Below are 22961 nucleotides of genomic sequence, written 5' to 3' on the forward strand. Positions count from 1 at the left end.
AGAGGACAGAGAGAGGGTGTCATGTTCCCTGGAAATGGAGTTCCATTCCACTCCAAGCCTCCGTGTATGTGCTAGGAACTGATCCCCGGGTCCTCTGCAAGAGCAATAAGTGCTCCTAACTGCTGAGTCATCTGCCCAGCCCTCACACAGTCTTAAACCAGGATTCCAAGAACAAGGACACTAGCTAGACGGGGGCCTGGGCATGCTCTCCCTGCTCCCCCAGAGAGCAGACAGGGGCCCGTGCCTGCTCTGAGAGCTGACTTTCCCAGTCTTATGTGTGCACATCTCCTTTACCTGAAGCTGCAGTTATGGATCGATTTCTTGGCACAGACTGAGGGCTGAACTTATGTGAAGGAATCTGAAGTAGTTGTTCCTTGAGGAGTGACTTAGAATCCCCAGCAGGAGGGCGTGGGCAGTAGAAATAAATAAAGAAACCCTCAGTGGCTTTCTTAGTTCAAATCTAAGCTGAAAATAAATATTCTGGAAGTTCTCTTTCTTACCCATTCAGCTTGGACTTCCTGAAGTTCTTGCCTTGGAACAGAGCCCTGTTACAAAGCCCACCCTCCTGCCCTTCCCAGAGCATTGGCTTTGAAGATGACTTTGTAAAAAGCTCACACCCGCCACTCCACTCTCCTACATGGCCCACCAGCAAGGAGTGGACACAGCTTCTCTACAACAGTTAGACGCCAAGACACCACCTGAGACACTGGAGAGATGTGGAGAACAGTCATGAAAACAGCAGCCCAGTGGAGGAGAGGGACAGTGAGTCCCAAAGTGACTCCCTCGGGATCTCAGATGGCAACTTGGATCGGATGGAACAGGGTAATGGGACAGCCGTAGACTAGCGGTGGAGAGGGGTTGGAGGACGATGGGGTGGTACAAAATGGCCGGGAAAGGGCTCTTTGAGGAGGTGGCAACCGAACAGATACCTGGGTGATGGGCAATTGCATCGCCTGTCTTTGATGGTGCCTGTCAGATGCTAGGTGGTCTTCTACCGGTTTCTCTTGGTTATGCATGCAGACACATGCAGCTGGAGATGCAGGAGGGCTGGAAGGATCCAGGAAGACACTTAACCTGTCTTGAGGGTAGCATTGGCTATAATGTGGACTTTCATCCCCTCGGCCTGCACCAGCCTTCTGTGGGAGTCCAGGAATGGCATTCCAAGAGGATGAGGGCCGAAGATTGTGAGGCCTGCGGAAGCCTGGGGTCATAATGGGTAGCTTCTGCTAATCCAAGTGTCAAAGTGAGTCACCAGGGAAGCCTGCAGGCTTCCAGCAGTGCCCTGGGAGGCTAGAAGAAGGTGTCAGAGTTCCTGGAGCTGCACTACCAGTGGCTGTGAGCCAGACATATGTGCTGGGAACTGAACTCCAGTCCTCTGCAAAAATACTCTTAACCACTGAGAATCTCCAGCCCTGAGCCGCCTGTTCTTGGTGCTGGGTAAAGGTCTGCACCCCACCAGAAACTCCACTGGAAATATTCCAGCTAGAGATCTCATAAGTGCAGAGACCCTGGAGTAGGACGGATCCTGTTGGTCTGAGCCTTGAGCAACAAATTTCTCCACTTTCCTAGTTTCCTAGTTTATGACGTGGGAACTACAGATGACTCACTTGTAGGTATACAGAGTGCACAGGGCTCCAAAAACACACCAGATTTTTAAGGGGGAGGGGGAGCTCACTGACTCCTTTAAGGCCTATAGAATGCCTTTGGAAAGGCTTAGGATTTTGGTTGCCAGCTCTTGGTGGGCATCCTCCACGCTTACCAGGGTTCATTGAGGACCACCAGCTACAGAGCACCATGCTCAGCAATTGGGTTCACAGGAGGGGAATCCGAGGGAGGAAGGTTGCTAAGCTTATGGCATGAGAAAATGGCTTGCTGCCCTAGATGGTGGCTGAGGAAAAAAAAAGCTGGGAAAATTCTGGGGCCCAAGGAAGACCTGGAGGAGATGAGTCTCCAATTGGGGGGGGGGGTTGTAGATATAGATTTGGCTGAAGTAAGACAAACTGTTGGCAGACAAAGTGCCAGGGGCTGCTTGTAGACTTCCTACTGTTTACCAAGTAAACAAGACAGACATAGGAAACCTCTTCGGGCACCATGGGACCCAATGGAGGTACCAGGGCAGGAGAAGCCTGGAGGCTTCCGGGAAGAAGTAAGGATGACGAGAGGCCTAAAGGATGGGTCGGACCAAGCACCAGTGGCAGAGGGAGAAATAGGAGATAGCAAGAGGGTTGCTATGGAAAGGACAATGTCTTCCCAGAGGGGAAAAAAAAGTTTGAGATTTTCAAGTTGAGAGTCCAGCTGAAGGCTGGGATGAGCTTGGGGCCAACTCAAGACCCCTGTCTTTTTCTCTAAAGGCATTAGACACAGGCTGCCCAGTTTAGCAGATACAAGCTGTATTGTTCCGTTTTCAGGCGAATAACAATGTTTTTAGTACGTGCATACATACAATTATTTAGGTCATCCCTCACTGAGGTCCCTCTATCTGAGATCAGCTGTCCTTCACCTCCTACATCCTCTTTGGTGTCCCCCTGTCCAGGTGTAGGATCACAGAATGGCTTTAGGCACCGAGAGGATATGATCACAGACTTTAGCTAGGGAAACTGCCTGGATTTGTGGGAAAATACACCAGAAGGAGACCAGGAGGAGGTGGGGGTGGCGGTGAGGTTTCTGCTATTGTCCTGGCCCCCAAAGGGGATGAATACTGTTGTGCCTGTGAAGTCATCTGCCTTTTCCACCAGGCAGGTGGCCCTGAATAAACCTCTCAGCTGGCAAAGTCCTGGGGGACTGCTGACCTGCATGTGAACATCTGGACCATGTGGCTTCTTTGACCTCAGCATCCTCGTCTGTTAAACAGATGATGGGGGTACGTCCACTATGGGCTCTGCCATCCCCTATACCTCTCCTAGTGTGGGACATGATGATAAAGACATTTGGATCCCCACTCCTTTTCCTCCTGTCCCGAGCTGCTTTCCCTGGGCACTGGACCCAGGAAGAGCCCTTCACATTTTGCTTGGAAGAAGTCCCACATCTGTGAAGGGCCTACTGTGTGCTAGCAATCCTCTTCATTCCTTGCCTCATCTGGTGCAGCAGCCCTGAATGTATATGGCCCATTCTTCAGATAGCAAACTGAGGCTCTTGCTCACACAGCTGTGCCGGGTGGTCTGGCTGGCGCCAGCTCTCTGCCCTCCCACTGTCTCCAGGAACTTCCCCCAGGAACCTCTAATCCCCCATTTATTTAGGACTTGTTGTCCCACTGCAGGCCCCATGCTGCCCTGGCTCTTTCAGAGTTAAGCCAGGGACTAACGAGGGCTGGCGCGGTGCTCATTTGCCAGGCTGTAGGGCTTAGGAAGCCCTTTCCCATCTGTGCCCTCCCCACGGCTCCACCGAGCTGCGACATGGCCCCCTCCAGCTCTTCTTGCCCGCAGCTCTGCTGCAGTAAGGACACATTAAATATTAACGGGGCAGCTCCTGGCACCACCGTGACGTCAATTACTGCTTGGTGAGGGCTGCTGTTGCCTTCCCAAGGTAAAGCAGTGACCGGAATTCAGAGAGCTTCCGTGGTGTCCCAGGGGGGCTGGCTGTCGGGACTTGGAGAAGATACTGCTAATGTAAGGCATGGCAGAAGTCCAAAGCCTTCTCTGCTGCCCCTCCCATAGCATTCTGTTCCCGGCATGATGAATTCCATCATCTGGCAAGTATTCGCTGAGCACCTGCTATCTGCCCAACGTGGCACTAGGCTCCAGGGATGCATCTGCGCATGACAATGGCGTTGCAACTTGGAGCTACCCTTGTGATAGGGAAAAGAGAGAAAGCTCCATTGTAGCACATGGCAGATACCCACTCTGGCCTGACACCAAGGGAATCCTTCCAGAGGGAGCTAGTTTATACTGAACCCTGAGAAAGGAAAGGGTCTGAGTTAGGTAGGAAAAGAGGAGGGGTGAGGCAGAGGGAACCTGACTGGAGCAGAGCCTGGTTCCAAGTCTTTCTAGTCATTTATCTGTAAACTGGATTTTCACCTCAGGGTTGCCGTGAGGGATAAACAGAAGCCATGCTATGATGACACAGGCCTGCATTCAGGAAAGGGGAAAGTGAGAGCACCACGGAGCAGCTGCTACAGTAGCCAGCCCCCAGGCCTGACCTGTTTATGCACATCTGTCAGGGGAGCACTGCAGAGGCTGAGGCAGGGGGATCGACTTCTGCTGCACGGTGAGATCCTATCTCAAAACCAACAGTTCCCCACACCGAAAGAAAACAGCTCCTGGCCTTGACTAATCTCATCACCTCCCAGGAATTCTTACCCCCATTTTCCAAGCAGTCAAACAGGCTGGGAGAAGAGCCCTGACAGGACCAGGGCCACGCTGGGGATTCTGGGGATTCTCTGGACACATGACTCCAGGCTGTAACTTACGCTTTTACCCACACTTCAGTCACAGGCAACCTGGTAAAGAGTTGCATGTCAAACCTGAAGTCCCAACAACCAGTGATGGTGAAAAACAGAGAAAACAAAGTAATTCAGCATGGCCACTTTGGGAAGAGGAGCAAATAATGAGATCTAGAGACACCTCCCTACCCCTAGTAAAGTCCTTGGGGCCCTGACATGAGGTTTAGGTTTAAATAGCAGTCCTGGGCAGGGTGTGGTCCTGTCATCCTTGTCTGTGCTCCTGTCTCTTCCGGATGGTGGTCTGAGGAGTTGAGAGCACTGTGAGAGTACTTCCTGGAGACTCTTCCTCTGGCTGGCACCAGGCATTACTAGGCTTCTTCCACTTTTCTTTTTCTCTGAGAAACTCTCCTGAGAATCTTGGGCAAAGTCTAATTTCTTGCAGGCCATTGATTTTAATAGTCTGATAGTCAAAGGGAGAAGCTGCCAGTGTCTCTCTTTAACTGTGAGGCTGGAGAGATGGTGTGGTGTTAGGAGGGCTTGCTGCTCCTGCAGAGGACCAAAGTGTGTATGGTTCCTAGTACCCACACTGGGAAGCTCTAGACTATCTAGATCGTAGCTCTAGGAGATCGATGCCTCTGGCCTCTTTGTGCACCTGAACTCGTGTGTGTGTGTGTGTGTGTGTGTGTGTGTGTGTGTGTGTGTGTGAATGAAAACACACACATACAAAATTAAAAATAAAATACATCTTTTTATTTTTTTTTTGCATCTTAGTTGTGTATAGTGGTATACTTTTTGTTTGTTTGGGGTTTTTTTGTTTTGTTTTGGCAGGGGAGACAGGGTTTCTCTGTCCTAGAACCAGCTCTATAAACCAGGCTGGTCTCAAACTCACAGAGATCCACCTGCCTCTGCCGCCTGAGTGCTGGGACTAAAGGCATGTGCCACCAATGCCCAGCTTGGTGGTGTACACTTTTAACCCCAGCACTTGGGAGGCAGAGGCAGGCGGATCTCTATGAGTCTGATGCCAACCTGGTCTACAAAGCAAGTTTCAAACCAGCTAGGGAGCATATATAGACATAGTGAAACAAAACAAAACAAGACAAAAAGACGATGAACAAGTTTAGAAGGGCAAAATGGAGTAAGAATAATGCTATAAAGTACTGGTGGTGGTGGTGGTGTCATGGTACAGAGCCAAGACCATCAACTGCAAAAGTGGCCATCATTTCCATATCTTGGAGTAAGATAGCAAGTGTTTTCAATATCTTTTTTTTTTTTTTTTGGTTTTTTTAGGAGACAGGGTTTCTCTGTGTTGTTTGGGAGGCTATTGGTCCAGCCCAGCCTCGAACTCACAGAGATCCGCCTGCCTCTGCCTCCCGAGTGCTGGGATTAAAGGCGTGCGCCACCAACGCCCGGCTCTCAATATCTTTTTAATGACCATGATTTTGTAAATTCTCTGCTGTTCCAAGACCTTTCTGACTCAGTCATTTCATAACATGTCAGGTACTAATAGCACTGTCACGATGTCCTCACTCCTCCCCAGTCAGTTCATCCCTCCCAGCAACAGCTCAAGGTCCAGCAAGGACAGGGCCACCACAGCAGGGGCTTGTCTAGGTTTCCTTCACTGCTGGGGAAGACTGAGCTTGGAAGTGAGGTTCAGTAACTGTCTGGTGCTGTTAGAGCCCCTGGCACTGACGAGCTCTGCCTGGGAGCCCTGGTCGCATCTCAGCTCCCTCCTAGCCCATTTAGTCTTGTCTTCGTCCTCTCTCCTTTTATCTTCCACTTAGCTGCCAACTGGTCAGGTGTCTGTCAATGAAATGACTTCATTATTTCTCCACTAGGGTGTGTGTGGCAGGCGGTGACCTCGGCCTTTTATAAAGATGGCCTTGGTGTGGGATTCTGTAACAAAGAGAAGGTAGAAATTGCATTCAATTCTGCATTCATAGAGCAATCCCTGAGTCCAGGACTCCCACCCTACCCAGCATCTGAGGGGCTCTGGAGACAGATGGAAACCAAGCTGTATCCTCAGGTGCTTCCATCCTACCAGGGAAATAGCAACTTGCTAAGGAAGTGGGAAGTAGGAAGCAGGGATTGAAATGACAAGGAACATGAATTCTATGGTCAGAAAGATGGAGGCTCAGATGTTAACTCTTCTACTAACTGCAGGCCTGGGGTAACCTCTCTGAGCTTCAGTTTCTCTATCTGTTCAATGGGTTTAAGAGAAATAGATGAGATGAGGAATAGATCGTATGCTACATTAAGTGTCATAACACAATGCCTGATGCCTGCTAATTGGTTGGAAACATCAATCTTATCGATGACACTTTACACAGAGAACAGATTAGAGTCATGTGGGAATGGCAGAAACTGAAAGGATCACTTCTGTAAAAGTGTCTGTCACACAAGCTTGACGACCTGAGTTTGATCCCTGGAACTCACAGTAAAGCGGAGAATTTATTCATGAAAATTGTCCTGTAACTTCCACACACATGTATGTAATTAAAAGATGAAAGGATGCAAAGGAGGAGTTTTTAAAAAAGGGATAGGTCTCACAATGTAGCACAGGTTGTCCTCAAATCTGTCTCAAGTGCTGTGATTACAGCAGTTTATAGTTTGTGCTGCCATGCCTGCTATGAGAGTATTTCTTTAAAAGATTTACTTTGACTAATTTAAATCATGTATAGGTGCATATGAATGTGGGTATGCGCACTTGAGCTCAGGTGGCTGAGAAGTCATCAGACACCCTGGACCTGGAGTTACAGATGAGCTACCTGATGTTGGGGCTGGGACCAAACTCGGGTTCTCTCCGAGTGTTCTTAACCACTGAGCCATCTCTCCAGCTTCCTGTAGGCCATCTCTTGTTAGAGACACAGATCAGGCTGTTTGAAGGAGGAAGGCTTGGTGGGATGTGTATCATGGGGCATGCCTTTAAGCCTTACACCTGGCAGGCAAAGGCAGGCTCACAGTTTTGAAAGTTTGAGGTCAGCCTGGGCAATGTACAGAGAACTTGTCTAAAATAGGGGGTTACTAAAGAAACAGAAAAGCTTGGAGGGATAGATAAGGACATTTTAGTGGGTAGAAATTTGTGGGCAGAGTCTGGGAACATGGTGTGCCCAAGATGTCCAGGGAGTGAGTAATGAGTTTTAAAAGCAGCTTCAGGCTCAAGTTGTAAGGAACTAGGTGGCAACACTGGCATCTTAGCAGGGAAGGAGCCTTCCCATAAGGCCCATGCTACAGAGCAACCTCCCACCCCCACCCCTGGGCTCGGCCTTCTCCTGTGGCCTTGGCCCTCCCAGATTGCTCTGTTTCCTGAGTCAGGGCCAGTCCACTGCCATCGTCTGGAAGAAGCCAGAAGGCTGTAACAATCTGTTTGTCTCCTACTAACATCCTGGGGAGGAAAAGATGTTTTTTTAGCACAGTTGCCTGGCAGGGAACCTTGGCAAAAACTCAGTGACCCTCTCCTTTACTTCCCAGGGAACCATTTAAGGAGCACTTGACAGTTACAATCTCAGCCCGATGCTCAGAGGACTCACAGGGCAGGGGCAGCAGAGCAAATGGTGGTGAAGTCTGGAGCCAGGCTACTGTGCTGTGCTGGATCAGGCAAACCGACATCTTGCTTGGCCTCTTCTCCCTTACTTTAGAATGGGAGAGTACTGGCAAGCTGCTGCCTCATGGCCTGCGAAGGAGCAGGAATTTGTTTCCTTGTCTCATTGATCTGGCCTCACCCCTTTATTATTTAGCTATTTATTTCTTTCTGAGACAGGATATCCCTTATTATTTATAGCTGTGACTGTTCTGAAACTCGATATGTAGATAAGGCTATACTCGAAAGAATTCACCTGCCTCTTCCTCAAGAGCTCTGGGTAAGGTGTATGCCACCATGGAGGCAATTATCCAGGAGTTTCCAATGAAAGGATCTAGAAATTTCTGACCAAGAAACCAAAGTTTGTTGAGTGTAGTAACACCTGCTTACAATCCTAATATTTGGGTGGAGATAGAAGGATCAGATGTTTGAGGCTATCAGGAACCTGTCTCAAAAGATTAAAATAAAATAAATGCAAGTTCAAGGTGGACGAGATTGCACCTATCTGTAATGTCAGCCAGCCAGGAAAGTAAAGAATTTGAGGCAAGCTTAGGCTATATAGTGAATTTGAGGCTAGCCTAGACTGCTGCATAGCAAGACCCTATCTCAAAACAAAAGACAAGTCTCCTGAACTTGTACAGAACTGAAGCAAAAGCCCTTTGCCCCCTCCTCCCATCACCAGAGTCCAAGCGTCTGCAGTTTGAAGCAGCAGCTTACAGGATGCAGCTCCCAGGACATTTTAACACTTGTAAGTTCAAAAAGCTGCTTTAGGTGCCACACCGGTTCCAAGTCAGGTTCTGAAAGGGGCAGGCTCAGGATGGCGTGGAAGCCTGTGGCTTCATCCCAGATTGGTGGCAGAATGCTGGTGGGGGAAGCTTAGGTGACAAATATCTAACCCTTCTGTGTCTCCGCTTCCTTCTACATGAGGGTGGCATGCTTTCTCTAAGCAGAGACTGTGAGGCAATATCTCCAGCCCAGAAGAGAGTAAGGGATTGATAAGCACGAGCTGCAGTTGGTGCTGCCCCTGACGGTGGTCATCATCATTGGCCGAGGAGCCAGAAAAGCCACTGTGGCAGCAAGCTGACTGCATCAGGGTGTGGCAAGGAGTCCTATCTTGGTGACACTAAGCTCAAAACAGTAACCATGCCAACAGTGTGACTGCCACCTCTCTGGAACAATACCAGGTCTTTTCTGTAATATGTCCCTGGGTGTCCAGACATCTCAGGCAGTTCAGAGTGTACCAGAGTATCTGACATAGAGATGACAGAACCAAACAAACAGGGTCATGCCTTCTGTGGCCACTTTTCTCTGGACTCTGGGTGGAAGGCTCTGGAAATGCTTTGGGAATCCAGCCATGCAGAGGAGCAGTCACCAGCACTGTGCTCAGAGCTGGGCACGGCAAGGGGTCAGTCACAGAGCTGACAGGGCTGGTGCTTATCCTATGGTGTTGTCCTAGAGATATTACACAGGTGCCTGGCACATGCCTATAGTCCCAGTATCTGGGAGACTGAGACAGGACAATTGTCATGAGTTTGAGAATTGCCTGGCCTATGGATCAAGAGCCTTTTTTACTTTTATTTTTTTGTTTTTAGAGATAGGACTTCTCTGTGTATTCCTGGCTGTCCTGGAGCTCTCTGTAGAACAGGCTGCCACAAGGTCAGAGATCCACTTGCCTTTGCCTCTTGAGTGCTGAGATTAAAGGCAGTCATCACAATCGCCTGGCTTTTTTTTTTTTTTTAAAGCTGGAGTGTGGTGGTGCTTACCTTTAAACCAGCACTCGGGGCAGAAGCTAAGGACCCGAGTTTGAGGCCAACCTGGTTTACATAGCAAGTTCCATGATAGGGCTACACGGTGAGACCCAGGTTAAGAAAACTGAGAAAGCCAGGTGGTGTTGGCGGCACATGCCTTTAATCCTAGACTTTGGAGTCAGAGGCAGGTGGATCCCTGTAAATTTGAGGCTAGCCTGGCCCACAGAGCAGGTTCCAGGATGGCCAGACTGTTACACAGTGAAACACTGTCTCAAAAAGACAAAACAAAAAGATTATTAGGCCCATTTTTCATGTGGCTTGCTCAAGAGAACTCAGAGGATAAACCGGCAGATCAGGATTTGAACCCAAGTCTAGAATCATGTTGGGCCCCCATTGGGCACCATGCAGATTCTGAGAAGTCAGGTGAGCCTTTGCTATTCCCCGAGAGAGACCTTGTACCAGGTAATGACACAGATTTGGCTCCTGTGTTGGGGACAGTTCTGAGCCCTGGCAACACTGTGTGTTTATAACCACTCATTGCTCTTCTTCTTGCTCATGGGATCTCTCGGGAGTGGTTCCAAAGCCAACCTATTGATATGGTGATGTGTTCTGGGATCTCCGGAAGAGTTGGCTGTCTGTCTCTAGGTGTCAAAGAGAAAAGGTCCTGGTAAGAGTTTATAGAGAGCAGTTGGGGGACTTGTGTATACTTCTTACAGCTTGACCCTGAGAGTTACCCCTCCATCCTTTCTTAGTTATGTCACAGGGCAGTGTGGTTCCATCTGGTGGAACCAAGTTTGAGCATCGGCTCTGTTCGCTTCTAGCTGTGAGATTTTCTTCAGGCCACACACATTTCTGAGCCAGTTTCATCAACTATAAAATGGAAATTGGAATTGTACTTGACTTTCAGGGTTATCACAAAACAAAAAATTACATAGCACACCACCCAGTGCTGAGAACATGCTGTCGAGTCATTTTCCCTCAAGAGTGAACATGGATGGGGCTAAGATGAAGCAGAGTGAGAAGAGGGGCTGGGGTGGCCCTGAGGTCTTTAATACTTCAGGGCAGGCTAGAGGCTGAGCCCACACTGCAGAAGTGTCCAGAGCAGCAGAAGGCTGCTTAGCGAGTGTAGGACCCCAGAAGCTAAGAGGAGAACCCTCACGGAGGGACGAGGCAGCTCAGCCCGGCGCACCCACGAGGGCCAGGGAGGTGGAGACGACGAAGCATCTCGGGGGCCACGAAGAGTCTGAAGTGAGGCCGACAAAAAGAGCTGCGAGGAGAATCGAGGGCCTAGGCCATTTCCTTCCCATTGTGCGCAGCTATAGCAGACAGTCACAGACCAGGCAGCTCATAAAAATTAAAATCTGCCCCTACCATCCCAGGTCTGGGGGCTCAGAAATCTAAGAATATGATCCCCTTGGCAGAAGATGGAAGCACAGTTGTGGGTTTATTTTTTGGACCTGGCATAGTTGTCTCTAGCTGGTATCAATCCATTTATGGAGGAGGAGTCCTCATGATCTCAACACTTCCCATCAGGCTCTTCCTCTGAAGACTATGTTCCGTCTGTAGTACTGTCAAAATCAATTATCCAGAACACAGCTCTGCTTCATTTTCCCTGTCAGCACATCTCAGGCTGAGATTGTCAGAAATGCTTAAGGGCTGTAGGCTCTGAGAGCAGGAAGCAGCCCAGGACGGCAGTGCTACACCTGCGCCCACAGAAGGCAATTAGACTGTGTTGGCTGGTCACAAAGCTCCAGGAATCCATTTGCCTCTACCTCCCCAGCACTGGGGTTCAAACGTGCTTCACCATCACCCAGCGGTGAGATCCCCGTCACCTGACCCATCACCCAGTGGTGAGATCCCGTCACCTGACCCCATCACCCAGCGGTGAGATCCTGTCACCTGACCCATCACCCAGTGGTGAGATCCCGTCACCTGACCCGTCACCCAGCGGTACGAAGCCAGGCACAGTAGAGCACGCTTGAACACCAGTGCAGAGGAGGTGAAGGCTAGAGGATTCTTAAGGCTCTAAGACCAGCAGGCATTGCCCAGTTAGTGAGTTCCAGGCCAAATGAAAGATCGTTATAAAGCAAAAACACAAAAAATGTGTGACCAGTGACATGGCTCAGACATAAGTAAAGGCACTCGCAGTTAAACCAGATGACCTGAGTTCCTCCCAAGAACCCACAGGGTAGAGACAGACAATGACTCACAAGATGCCCTCTGGGGCTGGAGAGATGGCTCAGAGGTTAAGAGCAGCAGCCGCTCTTCCTAGAGGATGGGGGTTCAACCCCCAGCACCCACATGGCAGCTCACCACTCTAACTCTAGTTCCAGGGGACCTGACACCCTCACACAGACATATAAGCAGGCAAAACATCAATACACGTGTGCATGCCATGCAAGCGCGCACACACACACACACACACACACACACACACACACACACACACAAAGATGTCCTCTGACCTCTACACATGCATTCCATCCCTCACCCCATCTGCCTCCCACCCAAAAAAATGTAATGTTTAAAAAAAGTTAAGTCTGGTGGTGGTGGCCCACACCTTTAGTCCCAGCACTTGGGAGGCAGAGGCAGGTGGATCTCAGTGAGTTCGAGGCCAAAGCGAGTTCCAGGACAGCCAGGACTGTTACACAGAGAAACCCTGACCAAAAAACCAAAAGTGTAAAACGTCCTCTCTCTATATTTAAAAAATGACACTGATGTCTCCTGAAGAGCAATGTCTGGGGTTCATCTCCACCTGTTGCCTTCAATACGCAGTCCTCAGTCAACCTAAGGCCCCTTCTCCTGTGATTCCCTGGGGATGTTTTGTTTTGTTTGTTTTTCAAGACTGGGTTTCTCTGTGTAGCCCTGGCTGTCCTGGAACTCGCTCTGCAGACCAGACTGTCCTCGAACTTACAGAGAGCCGCCTGCCTGTTTCCTGATTGGCTAGAGTGCCTGCTTTTATTTTCTTCCTAGCTGTCTTAAGGCCCATCCCAGGATCCCTGAGCTCGGAATGACAGAGCTGGGAGGGGCTTAGTGACCAGTCAGTCCATCGCTATCCAAGTCCAAGAAGATAGTGAAATCACATTTTGGTCCCTCCACACACAGGAACTGTGTGCCTTGCTTTGCATTTTCGCTACTTCTTCCACTGACGGCTCCACCTCAGGCCCTCACTCACACCAGGCAAACCTGGTGCCTCTGTGTTACAACCCAAACTCCCTTCCAAATCTTTGAGACAGACAGGGTAAGCCGACCAGGTTGGTCGCCAACTTTGTTTTTTAACCAGGGTCGTGGCTTGCACTTCCCCTTTGAAAAATGGGGGCCTGCTGTGATTTTCCCGGAGTGGGTTGTATGAAATAGGTTGGTGTCGGCTAAGGCCCAGCTCTGGGCCAGCTCCTCGTGACCGTTAAACTGCCAAGCTACCCGGCCCTGTCAAAGCCAGAGCTGGCGGAAGGCCACTTCTCAGGGTGCGGAACGGTGGGTTCCAGTGTCTCTGAGGGGCTGTCCCCAAGGGCAGGAACTACCACCAGCGCTGACCCAGGCGCTGGGTGTGGCCACGCCGAGCAGAGACGTCCCTCAGTGGGGGGCGGCGGCGCCTCGGCTTCCCCACCCAGGGTCACTTGCTGGGAGGACCCTCCTCAAGCCTGAGCTCTAACACGGTTTTGTGGCGCTCTCCTGGCCTGGGCTGCGACAACGCCTGCCTGAGGAGCCACCATCGCCGCGCCCTGGCCGCTCCCCACCCTCCAACACTGCGGCGGTAAAATGCAGCACTCCTAGGGCGCCTGCGCAGCTCTCCAGCGCGGCCCCAGCCGTAGCTATTTATAGCAGATGACGTCACCTTAAAAAGACCGTTAGGGCTGGGCCGCCCCGCCCCCGCTCCCGCGGCTCCCGGCGGGCGGCTCCCAGTGCGCAGGCGTGGTCGCGTCCTCCCCGCCCGCCCGCCCGCCGCTCCTCCTGCTGTCCTCTCTCGGCGGCTCCGCGGCCCTCGCCACTGCGCGTGCAGCCAGCCAGCGAGAAGGCGCGAGCCGCGGCGCAGCCTGCAGCCTCCCGCCAGCCGGCGAGCCAGTGCGCGTGCGCGGCGGCGGCCTCGGCGGTGACCGGGAAGCGGACGGCCAGGCGGGCGAACGAGGGAGCAGGCGGTGCGGGCGCGCGAGGCGAGGCCGAGTCGCGAGCGACATGGGGGACCGAGAGCAGCTGCTGCAGAGGGCGCGACTGGCGGAGCAGGCGGAGCGCTACGACGACATGGCCTCCGCCATGAAGGCGGTGAGCGCACCGGGAGCCCGGCGGCCGGGGGCTGTGGGGCGGGCCCGGGCCTGGGCGGCGGCTCCCTCCCTGCACACGGCCACCTTTTGGGCGCGGCGGCCGCCGAGCTCCCCATTTCCTGAGGCCCGGCCTGGCGGGGTCTCCCCTCGGAGGTTGGCGGGCGGGGGTCGCGGTTTCCTAGCTCGGAGCCCCGGTGGGGGAGGGGGTACACGAGGAAATCGGGTTCCTGCTTCTAGACCCTTCTTCCGACCTGAGGCGAAACGTGCTTCCCTTCCACCATTCACCCACTTGTAATAAAGAATCCTCAGCGAGTGGAGACCCGTCTCCTGGTTTTCTCTGCCACGACCTCTTTGCTTTGCTTTGCCTGAAGTGGGTTCTTTCCCATTTTCCACACCCGGGTCTGGCTTTGTGTGCGAAGACCTCTTTCCAGGAGTCATAGGCGTGAAGGAGGGCGTGGGTCCCTACATAATATCCCGACGTTTAGTGCAGCGTGTCTGCCTGCAGAGGAAATGAAAATGAAGCGAACCCGGGTGCCTTTGCATTCCTGAGACCCTCGTAGATGGATTCTGCAGCTTGGTTTCCGGTAAAGGAGACATGCTCAGCCACACCCTAGCAAGTATCCTAGATTAGAGCCTACCTGCTGGTTCCACCTCACTGTAGACGGCTGTTCACAGGGTCCTGGGTTTTCTCTAGACGAATATTTCTTGTCAAGGTCACAGTGATAAGGTGCAGCCGTGGCTACTAAGTGTCTTGGTGTAAACCCAAGCCTAGGGAGAATTCCCTTGGACTCCACCTTAGACCTCTAAATATACAAGCATTTTGGGAGTGAGACTCAGAAATCTGCCTTTTAAGCAGCCCTTGGGGCAGTTTTTAGCTGACATAAATGAGTATCCACTGCCCTAGATTGTAATAGCTCATATGTCCTATAGCTGGCCTTTGAAAGGATTCTTAAAGAATTACAAACCTAGACACTCCTATAAATGTAATTTGGAAATTTTATTTTGATACTACATAAGATATGAGGTGAACATTTAGGATTTCCCAGGTAAGAAGGGATAATCAAGAATGTCCTGTTACACATTCAATAAAATGTCTCTGGAAATCAGCAGCACGACAGCAATTTGTTGATTCATTGGTGATACTGACTTAACTATTATGCTATGCTGTGCTGATTATATAGAAGCTTTCCCTTTATACCTGGGGATGTTCTGGGTTTGGGGTCTGGACTTTGAAGAAATTGTGAATTCTTCCCTTAAGGAAACAAAGTTAAAATATGATCTTGCAAATTTTTGGAAACAAGACTGTAATCACTAATGTACATCTTGAAAGCCACCTGTCTTCACCCTCCGCCAAATAGTTCTGGGATTCTGCAAGTTGAGGCCTCTCCCTGGACACCTGAGTGAGGCCCGTGCTCACCGTGTGAGTGGTGCTTGAAGGCTGCAGTTTTGGGAGATAAAAATGTTGAAGAGAAAGAAGGATGGGGCTCATATGAAGATGAATTAAAACTAAAGAAAAATGGCGGTCATGTATCTGGAGCTATCAACTATCCTGAGGTGGGAAATTAGGAAAGACTAGAGAGACGTTACCAGAACAAAATATGGTTTCAGCAGGAAACAAAAGGCCCTCTGGTCTTTCTAAGTGGACTTGAAAATGAAGTTGCCTACTTGTATTCACAGATGCTCTCTGGGGCATTAAGGTAACATTTTAGAAGCTAATGGACCTTTGAGTTTGTTAGAAATTTATGATTCATGGGTTGGAAAAGATACCAAGAACTGAGAATTTAGTATTTGCACCATCAAATATTTGATAAAACATTCCAAGTTACCTATTAAAATATAAGGGGAGTTGTTTCCTACCATAATTAATGGTTGCCACCTATATTAGTGGGATATATTTTTAGGTGGGTGGAGAAAAATCTTATTTTGCCTGTTGGTCTAGTTTTTAGATGAAATTCCTAATGAATGTTAATAGGCCATCTATTTGTGAGCCTTAATTAAAGCTTTTGGGAAGAATGAACTCTGGTATCCTCATGTTGGGTTTTTCCTTTTTTTAAGATAGGTTTTCTTGTATCCCAGGCTGTCCTCAAACACATTAAGTAGCTGAGGCTGGCCTTGAACTCCAGGTGACCCTGCCTTTACCCATCAAATCCTGGGATCACTGATGTGTGCCATCCTGTCTGGCTTCCCTCTGGGTTTATGTGGGCTTTTCCCAGGCATTTTAAAGGTAGGTAAGTACACTATTCTAGAGGGTGGAACAGGCTTGACAGAATGAGCGGGGTCACCACTCTGACCTTGAAACTTACATCTCCAGGGTCTCTAAGTATAAAATTAGGAATATTGGTGTTAGTAACAAGTCAGGTTTTTTTTCTTTAGTCTTCAAGATGGTTATTTCTTAATTTAAGTAGTTTAGTCATAGTGCCTATAATGATGTTTCTTAATGCAGCAGCGTCACCTGGAGGACATTAGTGGTAAACTTGAATTTTGGCTGAAGGTGGAGCTTGGGTGGTACAGCCATTGCCTAGCATTTTAAGGGTCCTGGTTTTGATTCCCAAATCCCCCCCCCCCAATTAGGAATAGTGGTGTTACTTCAAATCAGTCGAAGACCATAACTTCTCCAACTCATGAAGAGTCAGCACATGTTTCTGAACAGAAGCTTAATTAAAAAGTAGACCTTCAAGCCCTTCCTGATGTCACCTAGTCACTTCCGTGGAGTGTGGACTCTAAAGTAAATTTAAAATGTTATTGTAGGACTGAAATATCAGGAAAAAAGGGAACTATAGGCTTCTGTATGGTGGGTAGATAATTCAGTCATGTCTTCTTATTTCCCTGAGTCATTTATATCAAAATAGGGGTGGTAACTGAAATTATAAAATGCAGATATACAGTACTGTACAAAGTTATTAGGGTCTTAACTGACTTCAAACCCAGGATCCTCTCCCCTGTGCCTTGTGAGTGCTTGGATTACAGGCATGTGCCAGCACAGCCAGCTGCTACAGTCTCTTATAGTGTTGTCAGAACATAGAGCGAAATGTTGGATTTAATGAATATCTAAGTGCAGGAAACAAAACTGCATTTAAGGAAACATGAATTGGGCAGGAAGAAGCAAAAGGCTCTTAATCCTAATGGTTATGAGAGTGAAGAAATGGGGAAAAAAGCAGGTGTGTGTATAAGGAGAATCCCACTGAATGACTGGGGGAGACATAATCTTGTGGACTTTTAAGAAGTATCAAAAATTGTGTCCATATGGAATTTTTTTTGAGACAGGTTCTCATTGTGTGTGTCATTCCCCCCCCCACGTGTCATCCCCCCCCCCACACACACACAGAATCCTCCCTAAGTGGACCAGGCTGGCCTCTGCCCCTGAGTGCTGGGATTGAGCCACCATGATTTTGTCTACTATGAAAGCCACTTTTTAGTGCTGTTTGGAATAAATGAAAACTAGGAGAGTCCCGTTTCCTACTAGCTGGGTATTGAAATGTGACTCTCTTTACCAATATCCAAACTGAGGAAGAAAGAAGACATTTAATATTTATGTAATAGCTTCAGATAGAGGCTAACTGCTCTAGGGTCGGTTTGGGTAGGAGAACAAGCACTTAACATGCTCAGGGCTTTGGCTTTGTCCCTTGTATAGGAAAAATACATAGTCTCTCTGCCCTGAAAGCAGTGCTTGTGATTTCTGTCTGCATCTGGATTCCTGAATTCTCTCCGGAAAAGCTTTCATGGGAGCCGTACTACTCACTTGGGGTGAAAAAGTGCTCTTTGTTTTTTAATATTAGGAGTTAACTGTAGAGGTTACACTTTTCCTTTAGGAATATGGTGTAGGCTAAATTTGATAGCTTATGCCTGTAATTCCAGAACTTGGGAAGTTAAGGGTGGAGGATTATTGTGAATTTAAGACTAGCCTGAGTTATTTAAATAAAACTTTATAAAAATAAAAATTGACATGAAAATTCGAAGACAAAGACTAACCTGAGTTATGCAGTAAGATCCTGTCTGAAAAAAAGAAAAAGTTTTTGAGGGTTACCTCATTGTCTTCCATATTATATTCAGCCAGTTTATTGTTTTACTTACTAGTACTCACTAGATAGTAGCTGTTAGTCCATGTACCTATTGTTTTTATTTATACTAATTGCCTGGTGCTAGGAATCAAACCCAGGGTATTTTTTATGCTAAGCATATGCTCTACCACTCATTGACTCTTTCAGCTCTCATACAATGTTAAAACAGGAGTTTTAGTATTGTTTGTAGTAGCACCATTTTACAGATGGGATTTACAGTGGTTAATTTTGCCTGGGTCAGATGGTTGTGAAGCTAGAATTTGAATTCTCACTTTAACGTTGTACAATCCCCCAGGAAGTTACAGGATAGTTTCTTATATATGTCTTCGATACTAACCATTGTTTCAATTACTTTATGTAGGTGGACTTACTAAGCAGTTAACACTTACTGGGTGTATCTGCCAAGTTTGATTAAAAATAGAATCTACCACTTGTGGCTTGGCTACAATGGACAAATGTAAAAGGAAGTATGTAGGTCTGACATTGCCTGTCCCGAAAGTGGAAGTGTTTTTCAGTGTGATAGTTAGAACTGGTTGAATTTCATTTCTGACTGTAGTTGTCAGGGCTGAGAAGATAGCTTGGTTGGTAAGGTGCTTGTGCACACATGAGGACCTGAGATGGGACCCAGAACCTGCATTAAAACCAGCAGCAAAGCATGGTGAACAGTGGCTTGTATTCCCAGAGCTGGGGAGGCAGAGAGACAGGCTCACTGGCCATCCAGACTGCTTGTTAGTTCCAAACCATTAGAGACAGTCTCACAAAATCTCACAGATGGGTGATGCCTAAGGAATAGCACCTGAAGTTGTCCTTTAGCCTCTTTCTACACACTTGTCAACTGATGTCCCTCGTGTCCCTGTGGAGGTAACCGAATGCTAGCATTTTAGTGTTCTCCACACTTCACTGATGTTCTGTTCTGCCGTGGGTGTTGATGCTTCAGTAATTAGAACTGGGCAGGACTTCTGAAGCCACCAGTCCCTGTGCCTTCAGAGGCAGTGATATGCTGTAGTGCCAGTCTTTTGAGTTATATGACGTCAAAAGCAAGCCAAAGACAAGTCAGTCTCTAGTGATAGTGAGAGTCACTGTTCCATCTGGCCAAGATTAGAATCAGAATAATGTTAGTTAGTTCTGCTAGTCTTGATCTTATATAGCCCAAGCTGGTGAGCACACAATTCTCCTTCCTCAGTTTCCTGAGTAGCTGTGATTATGGGCCTGCATTATTACTATGCTCAACTCCTGTGTCAGTTTGGTTTGCTCAGTAATGCATTTGGTAATGGATATCTCCCCAGATTAAGAACTTCTAAGCTTTTCTAGTCATTGTTCTGTTTTTGGCACTAGGTCTATTTTTATCCACAATTTATTGCCTTATGAGTAGAGGGAGGAGGCCCTTAGAGATTTCTGAGTAAGCAAATAGTGTCATAGGAAGATAAATGAATTAGCAGCAAACTGTGTTATTTGTGACTTTCAATAATGCTGTGTAATCTTAGAGCAGAGAATGGGTGTCATGGGGTTGAGAGTTGGTACAGCCAAAGACTGTGTGAAAGACAGCAGTTAAATTGTTGTCATGGACTCTTATTTTTGTTGTTTGTTGATTTTGTTTTTTTTTTTTTTTTTTTTTCACTGAGACAGGGTTTCTCTGTCTTTGGAGCCTGTCCTGGAACTCACTCTGTAGACCAGGCCTGCCTCAAACTCACAGACATCCACCTGCCTCTGCCTTCCAAGTGCTGGGATTAAAGGTGAGCACCACTACTACCACTGACTCAAGATTTATCTTGTTTTTTAAGAAATGGAGAGATGCCTTTATTCCAGACCTCAGGAGGCAGAGGGCAGGGGGATCTATGTGCAGTTCAAGGCCAGCCAGGGCTGCACAGGGAAACCCTGTCTTGAAAAAACAAAAACCAATACAGAGAAACCCTGTCTCATATAAAAAAAAGAAAAAACAAAAACCAAAAATGCCCCAAAAACCAAAGACTTGGCTTCCACATAAGGTCACCTTAGCAAGTACTGGAGGGAGATTAGGATTTTTTTTTTTTTTTTTTTTTTTTTTTTTTGGTTTTTCGAGACAGAGTTTCTCTGTATTGTTTGGAGGCTATCCTGTAACTCACTCTGTAAACCAGGCTGGCCTCGAACTCACAGAGATCCGCCTGCCTCTGCTTCCTGAGTGCTGGGATTGAAGGCATTCGACATCAACGTCTGGCTTAGGATTTTAACATAAGTTTTTGGGGGACATAGCTCAGCCCACAGCAAAATCTAGCTCTTTCTACTAACTGTATAGCTGGTTAGTTTGGAAAAAAGTAGCATTGCTTCTTTTCAGCAGATTTGGGCATTTACTAATGTGCTTTTTACTTTAGCTTGGGTGAAGCCAGGAAGTATCTGCGGGGAGTACCACAGAGCAAAGTCAATAGCATTGTGTAATGCCTTCCGTGATACCCATTAAGCCATTCTACCAAAATGAGAGCATCATTTAAAAAATTTTTTTTCTTGCTGGGTGGTGATGGTGTATGCCTTTAATCCGAGCACTTGGGAGATTGAGGCAGGTGGATCTCTTGTGTTTGAGGCCATCTTGGTCTATAGAGTGAGTTTAGGACAGCCAGGGCTACACAAAGAAACCCTGTCTTAAAAAATCTTTGTGTATGTAGGGGGATGGGGAGTCAGATCTTCCTGGAACTGGAGTTATAGGCAGTTGTGAACCACCCAGCATGAGTACTGGGAACCAAACACTGGTCCTCTGCAGGATCAGCAAGCTCTCTCAGACTTGAATTATGAATTACTCTAGGCCCTATCATGTCCTGAGTACTGAGATCACAGGCATATGCCACTGTGCCTGGTTCCATTATGAACGGGATTGTTAATTACATTAAAGGGATGATTTCAGGATAGTCAGACTTTGTGCTCTTATGTTTACCTCTGATATTTTGCAGGTGACAGAGCTGAATGAACCTCTGTCTAATGAAGATAGAAATCTCCTCTCTGTGGCCTACAAGAATGTAGTTGGTGCCAGGCGATCTTCTTGGAGGGTCATTAGTAGTATTGAGCAGAAAACCATGGCAGATGGAAATGAAAAGAAGCTGGAGAAAGTTAAAGCTTACCGGGAGAAGATTGAGAAGGAGCTGGAGACAGTTTGCAACGATGTCTTGGCTCTGCTTGACAAGTTCCTCATCAAGAACTGCAATGATTTCCAGTATGAGAGCAAGGTGTTCTACCTGAAAATGAAGGGTGATTACTACCGCTACTTGGCAGAGGTGGCTTCTGGAGAGAAGAAAAGCAGTGTGGTTGAAGCTTCTGAGGCCGCATACAAGGAAGCCTTCGAAATCAGCAAGGAGCACATGCAGCCAACACACCCCATCCGGCTTGGCCTGGCTCTCAATTTTTCTGTGTTCTATTATGAGATCCAGAATGCACCAGAGCAGGCCTGCCTCTTAGCCAAACAAGCCTTTGATGATGCCATAGCTGAGCTGGACACATTAAATGAGGATTCCTATAAGGACTCCACCCTCATCATGCAGTTGCTGCGAGACAACCTCACTCTCTGGACGAGCGACCAGCAGGATGAAGAAGCAGGAGAAGGCAACTGAAGTCCCTTCAAGTCCCTGGCCCCTCCTTCACCCACCACCCCCATCATCACTGATTCTTCCTTGCCACAATCACTATATCTAGTGCTAAACCTATCTGTATTGGCAGCACAGCTATTCAGATCTGCCCTCCTGTCCCTTGGGAAGCAGTTTCAGATAAACCTTCACGGACATTTGCTGGACTGATGGTTGCTTTGAGCCACAGGGCATTCCCTTTTGAATTGTGCAGAGAAGTGTGTTCTGAGTGAGGCATTTTATTATGCCTGTTGAGCTATGGCAAATCCAGGTGATGGTAATTGAGTGTAGAAAGGAGAATTAGCCAACACAGGCTATGGCTGCTATTTAAAACAAGCTGATAGTGTTCTGTTAAGCAGTACATCTTGTGCATGCAAAAATGAATTCGACCCTCTCACCTTTCCTTCAGCTAATGGAAACTGACACAGCGACAACTTGTTCCTTCACCATCGGCTTTATAAACTGTTTAACGTGAGCTTTCAGCAGCCCTTGCTGTGCCCCTTTAAATTATGGCGTGTGCACACTTTCTTTTCAATGCAGTGCATCAGAAGTTTTGGTATGTGTAACTTTTTTTTTGGTTGTGATTAAGAATCATGGATTTATTTTTTTGTAACTCTTTGGCTATTGTTCTTGTGTATCCTGACAGCATCATGTGTGTCAACCTGTGTCAATCATGATGGGTGGTTATGAAATGCCAGACTGCTAAAATAAATGTTTTGGACTTAAAAGAGTAAATAAATGCTGCTTTGGGGATATTATCTGTGCCTGGCCTTGATTCCCCTCCCCCCTTTTCCTACAAGGCTGTTTCAGTCTTGGTTTGAGTTTCCCAAACATTGTAGCGCTGCTAGTATGTATTCAGACCTTTGATGTCATTGCATATTTTGTAGCACATAGTAGTTCTCTGAAATGATATTATCCACTCTCCTTGTTAACTGATGCTATAAATGAGCCAAACATAGTGCTGCTTTCTGTGGCAGGAACCTCTAATGGTTAGTCCATGTTGGGAGGTTGTGGTTGATCCGCTTGAGGATTGACTGGTGTTTCTGATAGTCAACCCTGAGCTTGTATGTCTCATTCTCCAAATCAGATATCATAAAATGCTAATTAAAAGGGCCCTGAAGTAGGTTTCTGTGATTGAAAAGATTTTTTTTGCCATGTGGAGTGGTGCGTGCCTTTAGTTCCAGCACTTGGGAGGCAGAGGCAGTCAGATATCTCAGTTTGAGGCCAGCCTGATCTATACAGCAGTTCCAGGCCTGTCAGAGCTGCAGAGTGAGAACCTAGAACCTGTCTTTAAGAAAAACATGAGGATTTGAGTGTGGGTTTATGTGTGGTGGTAAAAAGACAAGTGTAGGAGTTG

The 22961-nt window shown here is 47.9% G+C and overlaps 1 protein-coding gene across 1 annotated transcript; it reads left to right on the top strand.

The window, feature by feature from the left end:
* Nucleotides 1–13697: 13697 nt before the first annotated feature.
* On the top strand, nucleotides 13698–22362 carry Ywhah (tyrosine 3-monooxygenase/tryptophan 5-monooxygenase activation protein eta). The gene is made up of 2 exons (XM_040746879.1): nucleotides 13698–13963; nucleotides 20939–22362. The coding sequence occupies exons 1-2, from the start codon at nucleotides 13877–13879 to the stop codon at nucleotides 21590–21592; spliced, it is 741 nt and encodes a 246-aa protein (XP_040602813.1). The 5' UTR covers nucleotides 13698–13876; the 3' UTR covers nucleotides 21593–22362.
* Nucleotides 22363–22961: the final 599 nt, after the last annotated feature.

This window comes from Mesocricetus auratus, unplaced genomic scaffold, assembly GCF_017639785.1.
Source record: "Mesocricetus auratus isolate SY011 unplaced genomic scaffold, BCM_Maur_2.0 Super-Scaffold_100006, whole genome shotgun sequence".
Classification (NCBI taxonomy): Eukaryota; Metazoa; Chordata; class Mammalia; order Rodentia; family Cricetidae; genus Mesocricetus; species Mesocricetus auratus.

Bases quoted from the DNA above. Each gene is read 5' to 3' on its own strand.
- Ywhah (XM_040746879.1), top strand. From the start codon at position 13,877: ATGGGGGACCGAGAGCAGCTGCTGCAGAGGGCGCGACTGGCGGAGCAG. The intron at 13,964-20,938 runs GTGAGCGCACCG...GATATTTTGCAG, and splicing joins TGGCCTCCGCCATGAAGGCG to GTGACAGAGCTGAATGAACC.